Source organism: Osmerus eperlanus, chromosome 7 (genome assembly GCF_963692335.1).
Source record: "Osmerus eperlanus chromosome 7, fOsmEpe2.1, whole genome shotgun sequence".
In the NCBI taxonomy this organism is placed as follows: domain Eukaryota; kingdom Metazoa; phylum Chordata; class Actinopteri; order Osmeriformes; family Osmeridae; genus Osmerus; species Osmerus eperlanus.
The window spans coordinates 19,622,727-19,639,237 of record NC_085024.1 but is presented as its reverse complement, the minus strand read 5'-3'; the positions used below and the strand labels follow the sequence as shown (position 1 = coordinate 19,639,237).

Sequence of the window (16,511 nt, the reverse complement as noted above, 5' to 3'; positions counted from 1 at the left end):
GCAGGCAGCTGAAGAACCAGTAGGAACGAGCGATCAAGGCAACCCTCTAAAAACGAGCGCGCGGCCATGTTGAATTGTCGTCAATTTCTGAGAGAGAAGACAAAAGAGTGTGAAGTCGGTGAATATCTAGAGAAACAAAGTAAAGCAAACTACAAATATCTGCTTTTACCAACCAAGTCAAAAAGAGGAGACTTTAAATGAATGTACATAAAGGTAAACATTTTTTTTGAATGAATTGGACTACAAGTCTATTTAACTTTGTCTTAAACGTAGCTAGCTATAGCTTATTGATTCCAACGTCACCACGCTAACTAGCTAGCTAACCCTAAGCTAGCACGCTGACTAAAACTTGAAACTTCTCAGGGAAGATATCTGGTTCTATGCTGTTGAGTTGATTAACTCTGGTAAAGCGTCTGAATGTTTTCACTGTTAGACTATAGTTAGCTAGCTATGTTGACAAAAGAAAGTAATTGGCCAGCTATCTATTTAGGTTTGGTTGCCTCAATGTGTTTAGATTAGCTAAACTAGCTAGCAATCAAAGCCAGGTGGTGGCTAATGTAATGGTGAAAAAGCCCGAGGATGATTTACATGCCGTCCTTAACGAGCTTGCCAGTCGGTACACTAGAGTAACGAGAATACCACCTTACATGGTTTCTAGCTAAAAAGCTAAATTTAATCTTCATAGCTAACTTAAATAGCACTACCTAGACTACTAGCTACATAGCTATTGTTAACTTTGCTAGCACAATTAAGATGGCTATCAAGCTAATATTAGCTCAAGCTTCTGTTGTTGGCAAGCCTACGCAACTGGTGTTTTACACGCCATATGGGAGCGGTAACAAGCCAAAATTATTATATAGCTGCCTGTTGACATGTGACCTGGCACATCTCTGGTATTTTTTTCAAGATATTTCCGTAATGCACGATTTGTTCCTATGCATTGTTTCCTAATGGTATGTTGTTCTGGTGCATTCTGACAGGTCGTTTGTCGAGCAACTACATCTACAATAGAAGCCATACGAGTCGAGTGACGACAATTGCAGAGCAAACATTGAAAACTCACTGAAGAAAACATAAGCCAAACTATTCCTGTATTTTTGTCTATGCCAGGAACCAATTTATGAGCATTAGCGACATACCAAGTTGAAAGAGACAGAAAATATTAAATCATAGTAATAGTCCATGTGATTGGCCAGGAGGACCACATTTTGCAACGGGTTTATATGAATGTCAAAAAACAGATATCCACTTGGACAGTCAGAACGACATCTGTGAACATACAGAAACAGAAACAAAGCTCACCTGTTTAGAAGACGGGAAAAGCCTAATACTACAAATAAAAGGAATATAAAAAAAATAAAAAACAAACAATAAAAAGCTGCAAAGCCAGCCAGTTGACTTTTGGAAGAAAGCGAACCAACGCAGAATTGTTTTGAACTGATATATGATCTATTTATTCATATAAATACTAATTTCTCCCATTTTTGGAGAGTTGTCTTGTATATAGACAGGGATCTTACGTCGGACTCTATTTTTCAAGAGATCTGCACGTTAAGCTGTGTACACGTAGATTCTTTGATTCGAGAAGCTAGAAACAAAGATTTTTAGTTCTTCGGTTTTTATTCTACGTGGGCATTTGAGCCAACTTCCTAAAAAGATTTAAGAAAACACAGGAAAGATAAATACAAATAAAAACAAATTTAGCTTTATACTGGTAGAGATAAGAGGACTCAAGCTAAATCTCGTAACGCCATGGCTACAGCAAGAATGGAGAACCCTGCATCCATAATGGCACTGAACAAGCCAAACGGGCAGATGAGAGGACAGGCCAAAGCAACTGGTCTACAGTCAGGACCCCTGGCTGTTGCCCAGCTACCAGGTGTCCCTCCGAAAGGAGGCAGCATTACCCAGGGTAGTGGGGGCATAAGGTGAGCTGCAACAAATGGCTCCTCAAAGCCTTTCACTTCTGACTTGTTGCTTCTTTAGGAATAAAATTGAGTCATTGTTTCTGGTATTTCCCAAGCACTCATTTTAACAGATGTTGTTAGGGTTGTCAGTTGTACTGAAGACTCACATTAGCGTCCATCTGAATCCTGACCAGGTTCGGTGATGACTGGAAGAAGTGCCTGCAGCTCCCTCCAAAAGATACCAGATTAAGAACCTCAGTAAGTCATCTGACAGCATGGCCTTTAGGGATCCCAGTCGAACCCATTTTATAATGTTCCCTTTAACCTTTAACCTCTCTCCTCTCCCAGGATGTGACATCGACCAAAGGGAACGAGTTTGAGGACTACTGCCTGAAGCGGGAGCTGCTTATGGGGATCTTTGAGATGGGATGGGAAAAGCCCTCTCCTATACAGGTAGCCCTCCTGTCCTTTTTGCTTTGAAATACCCTCCCCACAGTTATTTTCTGAGATATTTTAACTGTTGAAGCCCATAGCCTTGCATCCTGGGGACTCAAAAATATATCTATGATGGTGTCAGTATCTAACCCAGTCTAAATGTGTGTGTCTCAGGAGGAGAGCATCCCTATAGCTCTGTCAGGCAGGGACATCCTTGCCCGGGCCAAGAATGGCACAGGGAAGAGCGGAGCCTACCTCATCCCCCTCCTGGAGAGGATAGACCTTAAGAAGGACCACATACAAGGTGAAGGCCTCGTGTTCTGCCACCGAGTTCAGCCTCCTTGTTTTTCGCCTGTAGAAAGTACTTTCAAATATGTCTGAGTTTGAGCTATGCGGGATTTATTTTTTACTCTCTCTCGTGAGTCACTTGGCTGCCGCAAGAGCTCTAGCTTTACAAGTACGTGATGTTTTGATTGTCGGTCGTGTGCGATCTGGTCTTCAATTTGTTATTTTGAAGAAGCTTGTGTTTGAATGCGGTCCTACCGTTTCTAGCACACGTTCAGTGTGTGGGCAGTCGTCTGTTCCAGTACGCTCGACGGGACACAGTTTCTCCCTGACATATGGCTGCCTCCACTGGCACAGACTCGGAAGACGCCCACACACACTCTGCTGTGATGGATGTCTGCCACCAGCAGGACACTGCTGTGTGTTTGATTAGAAAGTTTACATTTAGTCATTTAGCAGACGCTCTTATCCAGAGCGACTTACAGTAAGTACAGGGACATTCTCCCCCGAGGCAAGTAGGGTGAAGTGCCTTGCCCAAGGACACAACGTCATTTGGCATGGCCAGGAATCGAACTGGCAACCTTCAGATTACTAGCCCGACTCCCTCACCGCTCAACCACCTGACTCTAAACTAATTAGAAAGTTTACATTACAGCTTAAGCACGTTGATCATTTGTGAAATGTTGCTATGTAGTCCTTATCTGAATTCAAGACCCTTTTTCTTTTCCTTTCCCCTACAACCTGCTTCCCCCCCTCCAGCCATGGTGATGGTGCCCACAAGAGAGCTGGCCCTGCAGGTGAGCCAGATCAGCATCCAAGTGAGCAAGCACCTGGGTGGGGTGAAGGTCATGGCTACGACAGGAGGCACCAACCTGAGGGACGACATCATGCGTCTGGACGAGATAGGTACGCAACGCTGGTCGGGGGGGGGGGGGGGTGTAAAGGCTGACAGGCTGTCTCTCATTGGCAAAGTATCCGTATTGATGTTGCTTTGATCCATTGATCTTAGATGGTCAAGAGGGAAATGCATTAACTGGTAGTTTTTCTTTTTAAACTAGTGCTGTTCTGTTGCTGTACTGTATACATTTAGCCTATATTACATCATTATGCAACTGTCCAATGTGTAGATCTATGTTCTCACTGCCCCCACCCCCCTCTCCCACCCTCTTCAGTTCACGTGGTAATTGCCACACCAGGCAGGATCCTGGACCTGATAAAGAAGGGCGTAGCCAAGGTGGATAAAGTCCAGATGATGGTCATGGATGAGGTGAATTTGAGATGTTTCTCATGTCAATTTTTGAAGAGAAGAAGTCTTCTGATTAGAAGTGACACTTCTAAGAAACAACATTTTATTATTAAACTGTTGGAGATGCCTTGTACTCATATGCTCAGTGTATAAACACCGCACTGCTAGTCTTTATCTTTCTCACACCAATACACCCAGTCTCACGCTCTCCTCCCCCCTTCTCTCCTTCTCCAGGCGGACAAGCTGCTGTCTCAGGACTTTGTGGTCTTGATCGAGGACATCATCAGCTTCCTAGCCAAGAACCGGCAGATTCTGCTGTACTCTGCCACTTTCCCCATGAGTGTGCAGAAGTTCATGGTGAGCCCCTCGATGATTGAGAATGGGGGGGGGGGGGGGGGGGGTCCACAAGGGAGAGGAAACGATTACCCATTTTCCAAAATGGGAGTCAGATGGCTGAGCGGTTAGGGAATCGGGCTACCAATCAGAAGGTTGCCGGTTCAATTCCGGGCCGTGAAAAATGTTGTGTCCTTGGGCAAAGCACTTCACCCTACTTGCCTCGGGGGGAATGTCCCTGTTCTTACTGTAAGTCGCTCTGGATAAGAGCGTCTGCTAAATGACTAAATGTAAATTGGAATTGACGTTCTATTGAATTGGATGCAGTGTTTCCCCTAGGTTTACTGCTTTGGGGGAGGGTGGTGGCGGGTGGGGTAGAGACAGAAATGACATACCGTTGTGTAAATAAGATAAATAACATAAGGCCATTTAGTTTGTTTAATAAAAGAAGGGTATAGACCTGTTTTATAGGAAAGGTAACCTTAAATTACTTATTTTGTGATCTGGTGCTATATTAAAAAAATATATATATAGATTTTATTTTTTCCAACAAAATTTACTTGACCTTCCGGGGGGTGCCGTTGGGGCGGCGGTGCGCCCCCCTAATGTAATGGTAGGAGAAACACTGGGATGTAAGTCGCGTGTTGATTTCCTCCCCCTCTCCTTCAGGCCAAACACCTGCAGAAGCCTTACGAGATCAACCTGATGGAGGAGCTGACTCTAAAGGGCATCACTCAGTACTATGCGTACGTGACTGAGAGGCAGAAGGTCCACTGCCTCAACACCCTCTTCTCCAGGGTGAGTGATGGCTCCATGGTTTGAGGAATGCTGTTTGATAGGGGTGGGGAATCGATTCACATCGATTCACAAATTTCAAAATGGATTTATCTTTATGTTTAGTTTTTTTAATCTTTGAAAAATTGTGAATCGATTTAAAATCGAATTGTGACCCCAAGAATCGAATCGTGAGGTACCAAAAGATTCCCACCCCTACTGCTTTAAGTAGTGGCTTTCAACCCCTAGAATCAAGCTTGGTACGCTGAAAGCTTCTATGTAGAGAGCTAGATCGTTTCATAAAAAAACATTTGTGGGCGTGCTCGGTGAGATTCTGTATCAGAGCTCCTACCTTCAAGTGTTTAACCCTTGTGTTATCTCCGGGTCATTCTGACCCATCAGTCATTGTGACCCACCGTCGTATTGCGTCAACTTTACCGCATACAAAAACAAAGTGAAGCATTTTCTTTTAACCGTTGGGCTGTCTCAGACCCCCCATATTTCAAAGGTTAAAATAAAATTATTTTTATTTGTTTTTGTATTGGGTAAACACAACGATGGTTCGTTATGAACCTTTGGGTCAAGTGAGATAGGTGCTGTACACCTAAATGCCTTTTTATAGTGTTTTGTCTAATGGCCTTTTCTACTCATCCTAAATTCACCAGCTCCAGATCAACCAGTCAATCATCTTCTGTAACTCCACCCAGAGGGTGGAGCTGCTGGCCAAGAAGATCACCCAGCTGGGCTACTCCTGCTTCTATATCCACGCCAAGATGATGCAGGAGTACAGGAACCGCGTGTTCCACGACTTCAGGAACGGACTGTGTAGGAACCTGGTCTGCACAGGTACACAAGGGGGTGGGACCGCTCAGTTTGACGTAGTGATACGCCTCTCGTCCGTCTGACTGACCGATGCTTGCGTTTGTCCGTGTTCAGATCTGTTCACCAGAGGAATCGACATCCAAGCTGTGAACGTGGTTATCAACTTTGACTTCCCGAAGAATGCAGAGACCTACCTGCATCGCATTGGCAGATCTGGTGAGTGTTCTCAATCCTAACCACCCCTTCACAGTCCTGCCCTGAAGGAAAATCAGGAAGGGTCCACAACAGCTGATCATGGCTATTTTGGCATTTCACAACAAGGAACTAATGAAAAACAACCTGTACATATTGGTAGCATTTTTTTTTGTTGTTGTTGTTGTTCAATTTAACTCAATTTAATCACTTTACCTGTCCATACCTGTTTCCAGGGAGGTTTGGTCACCTTGGCTTGGCCATCAACCTGATCACCTCGGAGGATCGCTTCAACCTGAAGTCCATCGAGGACCAGCTGGTGACCGACATCAAGCCCATCCCCGGCAGCATCGACAAGAGCCTGTACGTGGCCGAGTTCCACTCTGTGGACCCGGACGCGGAGCTGGAGGCAGGCAGCGACCGACGCAGGGAGCTCAGTGCAGCCTGAACGGTGAGAGACCTGGGGCAGCAGTTGTTGGCTGTTCTCTGAATTCTGGTGGTGTGGTTTGCTGGTACCAATAATGGAGAAAATTATGGAGCCTACAGGGTCCTCTAAAGCTATGTTTAGATATATATATATATATTCTCCCTCCTCTCCCAGTGTCCTAAAGTTAGGGAGTTTCTCTTTACCACAATCAACACATTTAGAAGCTGGGGGTGCTCATTTCAATGGGTAGTTACTAAAAAGCCAAAGTTCTCAAGTTTGTGTGTTTCTCTAGGTTTCTAAACAAACAAAGATTTGGTCTCACAGTATTTCTTCCTAATAAGCCTGTTTCCCCTTTCAGGAGAAAGAGGCATCTGGCATTCATCACATCCTCTGCTGCACAATCAGCAATATTTGGACCAATTCTCCTTTTTTGTCCTCCATTTAAGTAATCAAAGCACACCCAAATCTGTCAGTTTTCTTTTTTATCGAAAGTTTTTAGTTTACAGCAGTGGCCGATTTACGACGGGCAGTTTTCCAGCTTGTCTAGTTAAACCAATGTGTTAACGCCCAACGTGCCAGCTGTCCAGCTCTGTAAGGTTACAGCCATACTGCTCACATCACAGGATGGTGTGGATAATGCTCTGCTGGGTTGAGAGAGGCTTGTGCTACTGGTCAGGTTCTTCCTAGAGCTTCTATGAGCAGGTGGATGAGAAGAGAAACAGAAACCAAAGCTGAAATATATGGATTATTCCAGGAACCAAAATGAGCCGCTTTGACTGTCTGAGGAAAGCCATCTTGGTGCTTCAAGGAAGGCCAGAGAACCACACGAAAGGACAGCTTTCCGAGTAGACCTGTAAATATGTCGTCTTTAAAAAGGGGTTTACGTGTGTAGGACTCATCCATGTGTGGTTCACCTAGTTTTCAAAGGGGCGTACATCCAATTATGCGCGTTGATCAGTTTAAATGTTTTGTACTTTATGCCTCCGTTAAGCACAAAGTGGTACAGACAGACTTCGGGGCAGCAGATCAGATGACAACTTGACTGGTAGAACCTGACGAGTCACGAGGGGCCTTGATCACAATGGGCAAGCGTTCCTTTTAGATGTGCAGTAGACCTGGCGTTGAAACCTGCCCCCCTCCCCCTCAGCTGGACCTCACTCTTCCTCCCGTTCCCTCAAGTGCCTTAATCTAGCCTCTACTCACTCCTCCAGACAGTAAATCTGCTTTCCTGTTCACGTGTTTGTTTGCCTTCCAGTCTTTTGTTGTCTTCTAAAAAACCTGTACCGACCCTGTGGCTCAAGGAAGCAGCAAGTAATTAGATGCCCACAAAACTTCCAGCAATGTGAGTCACAGCCAGGTTATCACTGTCTGGTGAAACAAAAGGAGAACCTGAGACTCGTTGCGCAAACTTGGTGTTTTCTGACAAGGATTATGTTGAAGGAAGTTATATCCGCAGTTTCCACCGCCAGAGGAAAGTTTTAATTTGGCAAATGAAAGTCACTTATTTCATAGTATCACAGTTTTACCTCCCCATGGTTTTAAAGCGCCAAATGAAATGTTAGTATACTGTCTTTGAGTTGTCGGAAGCCAGTCTGCAGCATTGTGTCAACCAGCAGAAAGACCAATGTGATATGTTTTCCAATCTGGTCTCAACAATACTGAGTTTTGTGGTCTTGACATTGAAGATAACGACACAACCGAAGTATCGCACGAAACGGCGAGAGGACGATATTTGGTCTTTTTTTTTTTTTTTTTACTTTTGTGCTCCAAAGGTTTGTGGTGGGACAGTTAACCAGCATTATCACCGAATCCATAACCTTTCCTGTCGTCAGTGAAATCCAGTGTGTTTGAAGCCTGATGGACCCTGTGAGCCGTATGTGTCTGACTCTGTTTCAAGGACCTGTCACTTTGTCATGTCAGCGGAGGTGAACCATTGATATTCTGTCAAGCAATCTAATTTGATAAAAAGTTTCCTTTTTCTGAAAGTATATGAATGCCAGTGCCTCAAAAATAAAATAAAATCTTTTCTCCACTACAGACTTTTTGGTATATGTAGCTAGTTTTTAACCCATCTTTAATGTAACTAGTGAGTTGTATTCTTCTTGCATCTAATCTACAGTGTAAACAACACCTCTGCAACCATTGCCTTTGCAATGTTATTAGTAGCTGTGTGTGTGGCTTTACTGTAGATCAGCCTTCCTAAACCCTGGTCCTCAGGGACCCTCCTGCATGTTTTCATTCATTTGAATCAACACACCTGATTCAAATGAATGGGTCCTTGGGCTTCTGCTGAAATTGATAACAACCTTTCATTTGAATCAGGGGGGTGTTCCATCAACGTCGCTAACGCAAGTCGCGCTAACACGAATAAGTCTCACTTGGGTAAACGTCAACTTAGACTTAAGCCTCAAGCCGTTCCACTAACGTTCCGTTCCACTAACAGGCAACGCTAATTCAAACTAGACCTCAATAAACTTAGACTGTGCAGCCCAGATCAGGCGATCGTCGAAAAGAGTAGTTATGTCGCAAAAGGTATAGCGTAAAGCAGCAGAGGTGTGTTGTTTCAGCAGCGTAAATTGATTTTTTGAGGTTTTTTGTCTCCAAAAAGGGCAATGTTGCCGCAATTAACATGGCAAGGGAGACAACTTTTCAAACCATTACGACCGTTAAAATGCGTAAATGGTAGACCTACCAAATCTACTTAACATATATATATGCATTTAGGCCTACTGATAATTAGCGTAATTTGATGAGCTGTCTGAAACCGTTCTGACAGGCTAGCCTATGGTCGATATTCTCAACAGGAGATTGAGAATAATAGCCCCAAAAAGAACGTGGCAGCAATTGAAAATAGGATAACATTCAAAACACTGAAGAAGGCCATGGTTAATTGCACTTGATGCGGGCTAATAATGTTTTTGTCTTCACATCTTGAACAAAATTAATAAATTACTTCAAAATAACTGTACCACACGCATTTATTAACTGATAGGCTAAATGCTGAGCTTTAAGATAAAAGGGAAAGATAACCATGACTTAAATGGGGATTCACTGAAATGACTAGTATTGCACAGATCCAGCACTGACTTTTTAGATCAGAAGGTGACCCAAACTGCACACTTTGTTTGGCAGAACAGTCATTTAAAATTGCTCAGCATGACTATCATTATTATATTACGAGTATTTCCAATTAACATAGTCTGCCTCCACAGATCCAGAGGGGGCTTGGACAGTGACAGACTGTGGCTGTGCCAAGTGTTGTCACAGCCTCACTTTGGGAAAGCATGCCCTAATGGGAACATTAGGGGAGACTGTTTGGCACAGAATCTAACTGTCTTCTTTGGAAAGGGCAACATTTGGGACACTGTCATGTAGGGGCAGCATAAAGGGCACTTCATAACAGCACCTTTTTCCATTGGAAGTAAGGGCATGGGAACAGTCCAATTTAGGCCATTGTAAGGGCACCTTATAGGGTACTGCATCACATGTTCTATACTATAAAGGAACTTTTTTTACATTTATAGAGGGCACACTGTCATTTATTGCATGGGGCATCCTGTGCACTCAAGCATATTTCACAATGTGAATGGCAGACAGTAGGGCACTTGGTCTAATTTTTGCCACTCTGGGCATTTTAGAAACACTTTCAACCATGGGGGCACCAGGCAGTCACCCCCTGAGTCTTCCAATGGGCCTGGATACACCCATGGGGACAGTATATTGCACCTATAATATTGGGGAAGCCAGAGGAGAGGTAATATACAGGCTTGTCAACATATAGGCTACTTTAAACAATGAAAATACTTTATACAATTGAATAAAAAGTCCTCATTGATTCTTTGTGTTTCAAGATTACCTGAAAAACTGATGATAATATTCAGATACTGCTTTGGAGCAAGGTATACCCTTCATATTTCCTGGCATAGTTGCCCGTTCAAGAATGTCCTACATGCAAAGACATAGACAGATGCAGACAGACTGAACAGTGTCAAGGCTTGGCTACAGTGGGTTTGCTTCCTTGTGTGTGATTCCAGCAGACTACATAGTCTAGGCCTACCTACATAGACTGCAGTCTACTACCCTCCTTTCTACTATTATAGTCTACTCTCCTTTCTATTACTTTTTACAAAGGATGGTAGGCTGCTCTTATGTGTTCATTGCCATCCTTAAGAGTTGCTAAAGTGTTATTTCATATATATATTTATGTATTTTTTTTTTTTAAGAATGACAATTACATTTATCTAGATAAACTATGCTGGGCCTGCTGAACCTATACTTCTTCCACAGATACTGGTCAGGGAACCATTACTTCTGTCTCTGAAGACCCTTGGGGCTGGTGGGATAAACGCTCTTTGTATAATCTGAGCACCTTCATCCACCACAGGGTTGTCAAAGAACGGATACGCCATAATTGATTGTAACTTGTCTAGACGCTCTGCTTAGTTTCTAAGTCCTTATTGTATGTCAATTAACCAATGGCTTTTGAATACAAAAGTGACATTATTTCTTAACTTGTTTATTTAAATTAATATATTTTTTGGAGATGAAGTAAACATGTAGCTAAATCATTAATGTCTGCACTTCAAAAAGTCTGAATTTACGTTTCCGAACACGGACTAAAGTGGTTTGCGCGCAGGAATTTACTCGACGGAACTGTCTTTTGAGATTTTGTTTCCGCCTGTTTGATATTATTTGCAACACATTTTAGTTTAGCTTGACTTTTAGCCTGACACGGATCAGGCTAGTTCCGAAGTATAAGTTACCTTGGTTACGTAGCTAGAACTAAAATAAGCCACCTTAATGGAACGGAACTCTCGCTAAAGTAAGTGAGACTTGGCGAGATAAGTCTAGCTTTTCCTTAATCGACGTTGATGGAACACCCCCCAGGTGTGTGGTAGCTGGGAAATATCCAAACATGGAGGGCAGGGGGACCCCGAGGACCAGGGTTGATAGGCCGCTATAGATAATACTGTTTATCTGTTGTGGTGCCCTGGGGTCTATTTGCATCCATCAATAATGCTCAACTTAAGTTTTGTCAATGCTGCCAAACAGCCTTGTTTACCAAATTCATCTGAATGAGGGTAACCCCTTTTAGGTTAAGTACTAAAAAAAGTTACTTAAACAAATATCTGGATTAACCCTTGTGCTGCCTTCGGGTCACATGACCCAAAGGTTCACAACGAACCATTGTTGTTTTTACCCAATACAAAAACAAATTAATAGTATTTTCTTTTAACCTTTGCATTGTGGGGGGTCTGAGACAGCCCGACGGTTAAAAGAAAATTCCTCACTTTGTTTTTGTATGCGGTAAAGTTGTTGCAATACGACAGTGGGTCACAATGACTAATGGGTCAGAATGACCCGAAGATAACAAGGGTTAAGAAAAGCATAGAGAGGGGCTGATCAAACCAGACCATAAAGACAGACACTCAAACTGAATGTGATCCTACAGAAGAAATCGGAAAATTAACTGACATTTCCTAAATTATCCTGAAGGTCAAATCCATCTTAATATTGAATCATCACAATTTGCTTTCTCCTTATTCCTACTCCGAAAAGTAGCATGGAAACCGAGAACCTTGTGCGATCGACAACCTCAACAGTCAAAAGATACAAAAGTATTCACATTTATTTGTCATTAAACATACACTTCACCATATATATTAGTCTAACCACTTGATAGATATTATGAGCACATGCATCTCATGATGCTCTCTAGTCACTGGGTCTCCCACACCATGAGGGAAAGACACTGCTACGGCATGTAGGCTAGACTCCTCTCTCCGTCTACCCCACAAATCACAGTTTTGGAGAGTCTCTGAATCTGTTGAACGTCACTACCTCTGTCTCACCGCCGGTCCAAGCGGATGTCGGGAGAGGTGGCTAAAAGGGGAGGGGGGGGGGGTGGTCTGCGGTCTAGCCGATGGTGACGTTAAAGCCACACTGGAACTTGTTCTTGCGATGGTTGAGGAAGGCGCCCAGTGCCAGGGAGAGGGGCAGGGGAACGAGCTTCTTTTCCAAGGTGGCCCCCACCACCCAGTTACTGTCTACTGTGCCTGCGGGGAGGAAAGGGTGCTTGATACACTGCTGATAGTACTAGCCACCCCTACAAAATATTTTGGCACAAAACCTCTGCAGATTATGTATATTGTGTGTGTGTGTAAAGATCACCATAGTTCACTATAACATTTCAGTGTGTCTTGTAAACTGCAGACTGTTCCTTGGCACTAACCACTTTATGACTCTTAGTAGATGTGTGCTTTGAATCTATTTGACATTTTAACTAAACGTGTTCAAACACAAGTACTCTACCTTTAAACTGTAGATTCGCTTTCTGGAGGTCCAACTGGTAGCCAAACGATGCGCTGGTCTCCTGCGTACGTGTGCTCGCTTCAAACTCCACCCCGACCTGCAGCTGTGTGTGTGTGTGTGTGGGGGGGGGGGGGGGGGGGGGGGGGGGTGTTAGTCAAGTGAGGGGGAAAAAAGTTGTTTAAACATAACTATTTTGGATAGCGACCTGGTTTTGTGGTAACTACACAGCAATCCCAACATGGTCAAAAGAAAGTGGAGCTGTGGAGGAGTCACCTGGTCGTTGGCTTTGTGGTAGTACGTGGCGTGGGCGCCAGCTCCTCCCAGGGTCAACGTCGCTACGTAGTTGTTTCCTGAAACCAAGCAAATGAATGACTGTAGCTATGCGTTGCACCCTGTGGTAAACAGGCCCGGATTGAAAACCTTGGGAGCGCTGGTGAGGGAGGACAGCGAGCGTGTGGGGAGCGCTGGTGAGGGAGGACAGCGGGCGCGTGGGGAGCGCTGGTGAGGGAGGACAGCGGGCGTGTGGGGAGCGCTGGTGAGGGAGGACAGCGGGCGCGTGGGGAGCGCTGGTGAGGGAGGACAGCGGGCGTGTGGGGAGCGCTGGTGAGGGAGGACAGCGGGCGCGTGGGGAGCGCTGGTGAGGTAGGACAGTGGGCGCGTGGGGAGCGCTGGTGAGGTAGGACAGTGGGCGCGTGGGGAGCGCTGGTGAGGTAGGACAGTGGGCGTGTGGGGAGCGCTGGTGAGGGAGGACAGTGGGCGTGTGGGGAGCGCTGGTGAGGTAGGACAGTGGGCGTGTGGGGAGCGCTGGTGAGGGAGGACAGTGGGCGCGTGGGGAGCGCTGGTGAGGTAGGACAGTGGGCGTGTGGGGAGCGCTGGTGAGGTAGGACAGTGGGCGTGTGGGGAGCGCTGGTGAGGGAGGACAGTGGGCGTGTGGGGAGCGCTGGTGAGGGAGGACAGCGGGCGCGTGGGGAGCGCTGGTGAGGGAGGACAGCGGGCGCCTGGGACTCACCGGTGTACCTGCCCACGAGGGAGGTGACGGCCCCCTCCTCCCCAGGTCTCCTGTGGTAGACCAGCTCACCTCCCAGAGCCAGTGCTGGCGTGAGGGACTGGAGGTAGTGAGCAACCAGAATACCTGAATAACCCAGAAAATAAACATAAACATAAAAATAAATGAATACAATAAGTGTTGAAGCAATGATGAGTGTACAAGAGGTGAATCCTGTTTCGATCCTCAATCTTGTTTATTTGGACGTGGACATGAGCATACCCGAGCCAACAAGGACATCCGGGTTGCCAAGGGTTACGGCCGAGGTGAAGTCTTCTCCGCGATACTCCATGTCGCATTGCCAATTCACAAACTTGTGCTGTTGAGTCTACAAACAAGACAAAAGGTGTACAAAAATAACAACTTCAGGCAAATTGTATCAGAGCAGCATCTGCATCTTTGCAACTGACAAATACCTGTCAGAATACGGAATTATGATGCCTTTTAACTGTCAACAGAACTAATAATACCACACCCTCCATCGCCTCTTACCTGGATGGCTATTTTGGATCTCACTCCAGTGGTGAGCTGGTGGATGATCTGGGCGTTCAGACTGCCCGTGTTGTCCATGTCTCCCACCATGACAGGGAAGGACTCCGCAGGTCCGATCTGCTTGCTGCCTACGTATGTGGCACCAAACCTGTAGCCAGACTCGCCAAGGGTACTGAGGTTGATTGTATGGCTGACCTTTGTGAAGACACACACACACAACATACGTTCATACAGACCACAGCTCAGCGATAGGAAATAGAACTGTTGTAGGTTATGCAGGGTGTTGAAGAACTGGGATGCTGTGGGGGAGAAGGGTTTATCTTGAGACCGTAACTAACCTGGAAGTGGTTACTCAGACCCTTGTTGACCACTAGACGCACCCCCTCCATCTGCACTGGGAATACCTCTGAAATGAAAGTGTAACATAACATAGGCTATGTTAGTTCTAAAAGCACTATACAATGTAAAATGTAAAAGATAAACAGTTTGTTAAATTTAACAATATGCAGGCTGACAAGGCTCAATATAACACAATCATATATATTTTGGCAGCTAGGGCTAGGAGAAGATGATTATAGCTTCAAGTCCACAATAAAGGGCATTCCTTTCCAAACTGCCTATATCCCTAGTTTGATGTCAGGTGGCAAAGAAGTGTTGTAAAGGTTGACAGTATTGAAACAGACTTTAAACACAACAAGTGATAAACAATTATAGTTTTACAATATTTTTTATAATTATGTTGTAACAGTTGTGGCGAGTTTCTATCTTAGACCAGCTAGACGCTCTTATGTCAGTGCACTGGTCAACAATTCGCATATGAATGACACAGTCTGATGATTCACACCTTTGCATTTGCGATGGCATTCCTCGTAAGTTCCAGGGTTGGGGAGGGGAGGCTCTGTTTCTTCTGTTGGCTGGCCAGAAGCAGAGGACGGAGTGATGGGTGAGACCGGTGGCATGCTGAACCCTGGAGGGACTGTCACCAAACCTGCCCCCCCCTGTCCAGCACCACCCGGAACAAGGGCCGGGCTGGGGGAGCTGGCAGCCAACACACTGCCCATACTGAAACATGATATGACAGGCAAATAGAGAAAAAACACGATGTGGGGGTGGGTCAAAGCACGTAAAAGAAAGCTCGAATGTAGTTTATAGCTAGCTAAGCGAGTGGCTTCCTGCACGTTGTAAATTGTCAATTGTTAGTACAGTACCTAGCTAGATAGCTCTAGTTATCCTACTTAATATGTAGGTCAGAAGGTGTACATGACCTAGGCCAAGCTAGCAATCATTGCTTGCTAGCTAGATAGACAACACGAGTTGGTAGCTAGCTAGCTAGTTACTGTACAACTTCCAAAGCTATCTCAGTAGCTGCCTAGCTAGCTAATCTAGCCTGGGTAGCTAATTAGCCAGCTATTGGACTGGCGGGTTGGTTAACCTTTGACGCCCGTCACGTTACAGATTCAACAACTCGTCAGATTAAGATGTGAAAGGTTGTTGTTTCTACTGTGCTTTAATTTCCCGTTCAACACATTAACTGGTTACCTATGCAAAAACTACTCACGCTGAGTGTTACGAGTCCGAGGGAAATTTGACACCGTCCAGTGAAATTCAAAGACCACCTCCGGTACTGACAATGGGACCTACCCACTCTTCCAAACTAACCTGTGGATTGGCTACTGTATATCCAAACTCCTCTATGACTGGCGAAGCGATAAAGCTCTAACTAGGTTACGCCCTGACACAACTCATCAGTCGTTTCATTCAAACCCCAGTTGAGATAACTCAAGGGTAACCCTAAACCCTTTTAAGTTTGTTTAGCTTTATCTCCGTAAAAAAAAAAGAGGTTAATTCCCAAACTTTGAACTTTGTTGTTTCACCAGGGAAAATATTTAAATCAGGTTTGATGAACAGATAGGCGTACCCCTTTAAGGGTTTAGCTCCTTGGAAATATTTGACTCGAAAGACCATGTTTTTATCATAAGTAGAGATGGCAAAAGTACACACATCCTTCATCCAAGCACAGATACTCATGTTTAAAAGTAAAAATAAATAAATAAAATCACAAATATTTTTTCAACCTTTCGAATAATTATTTTTCAAAACAACTTTTTTCAACCTTTAGAAACTATTATTTTTTTGTAAACTTTTTTTCACACACAACACGAAACAAAAAAGTTTATTGTTTTTGTAAACGTAATTATTTTATGTTTTCTTCACAAATATTTTTGAACCTTTTAAAAACGT

General features: G+C 44.5%; 2 protein-coding genes across 2 annotated transcripts; one reads left to right on the top strand and one right to left on the bottom strand.

Annotated features, from left to right (window-relative positions):
- The first annotated feature begins 60 nt into the window (after positions 1-60).
- Positions 61-8,458, top strand: LOC134023474 (probable ATP-dependent RNA helicase ddx6). Its single transcript, XM_062465630.1, has 13 exons — positions 61-213; positions 981-1,928; positions 2,102-2,165; positions 2,256-2,360; positions 2,517-2,646; positions 3,387-3,533; positions 3,800-3,894; positions 4,108-4,230; positions 4,876-5,004; positions 5,646-5,826; positions 5,917-6,018; positions 6,231-6,445; positions 6,780-8,458. The coding sequence occupies exons 2-12, from the start codon at positions 1,753-1,755 to the stop codon at positions 6,440-6,442; spliced, it is 1,464 nt and encodes a 487-aa protein (XP_062321614.1). The 5' UTR covers positions 61-213; positions 981-1,752; the 3' UTR covers positions 6,443-6,445; positions 6,780-8,458.
- A 3,568-nt stretch (positions 8,459-12,026) lies between these two features.
- tomm40 (translocase of outer mitochondrial membrane 40 homolog (yeast)) lies at positions 12,027-15,979 on the bottom strand. The gene is made up of 9 exons (XM_062465646.1): positions 15,829-15,979; positions 15,115-15,332; positions 14,609-14,676; positions 14,271-14,465; positions 14,001-14,106; positions 13,743-13,865; positions 13,007-13,083; positions 12,734-12,836; positions 12,027-12,477 (listed from the first exon to the last, which is right to left on the bottom strand). The coding sequence occupies exons 2-9, from the start codon at positions 15,329-15,331 to the stop codon at positions 12,338-12,340; spliced, it is 1,029 nt and encodes a 342-aa protein (XP_062321630.1). The 5' UTR covers position 15,332; positions 15,829-15,979; the 3' UTR covers positions 12,027-12,337.
- Between the last annotated feature and the right edge of the window lie 532 nt (positions 15,980-16,511).

Coding starts and splice junctions, on each gene's coding strand:
- LOC134023474 (XM_062465630.1), top strand. CDS start 1,753: ATGGCTACAGCAAGAATGGAGAACCCTGCATCCATAATGGCACTGAAC. Junction 2,166..2,255: donor ATACCAGATTAAGAACCTCA/GTAAGTCATCTG, acceptor CTCCTCTCCCAG/GATGTGACATCGACCAAAGG. Junction 5,827..5,916: donor TAGGAACCTGGTCTGCACAG/GTACACAAGGGG, acceptor GTCCGTGTTCAG/ATCTGTTCACCAGAGGAATC.
- tomm40 (XM_062465646.1), bottom strand. CDS start 15,331: ATGGGCAGTGTGTTGGCTGCCAGCTCCCCCAGCCCGGCCCTTGTTCCG. Junction 14,466..14,608: donor GTCTGAGTAACCACTTCCAG/GTTAGTTACGGT, acceptor GTCTTCACAAAG/GTCAGCCATACAATCAACCT. Junction 13,866..14,000: donor GGATGTCCTTGTTGGCTCGG/GTATGCTCATGT, acceptor TGGGTTATTCAG/GTATTCTGGTTGCTCACTAC.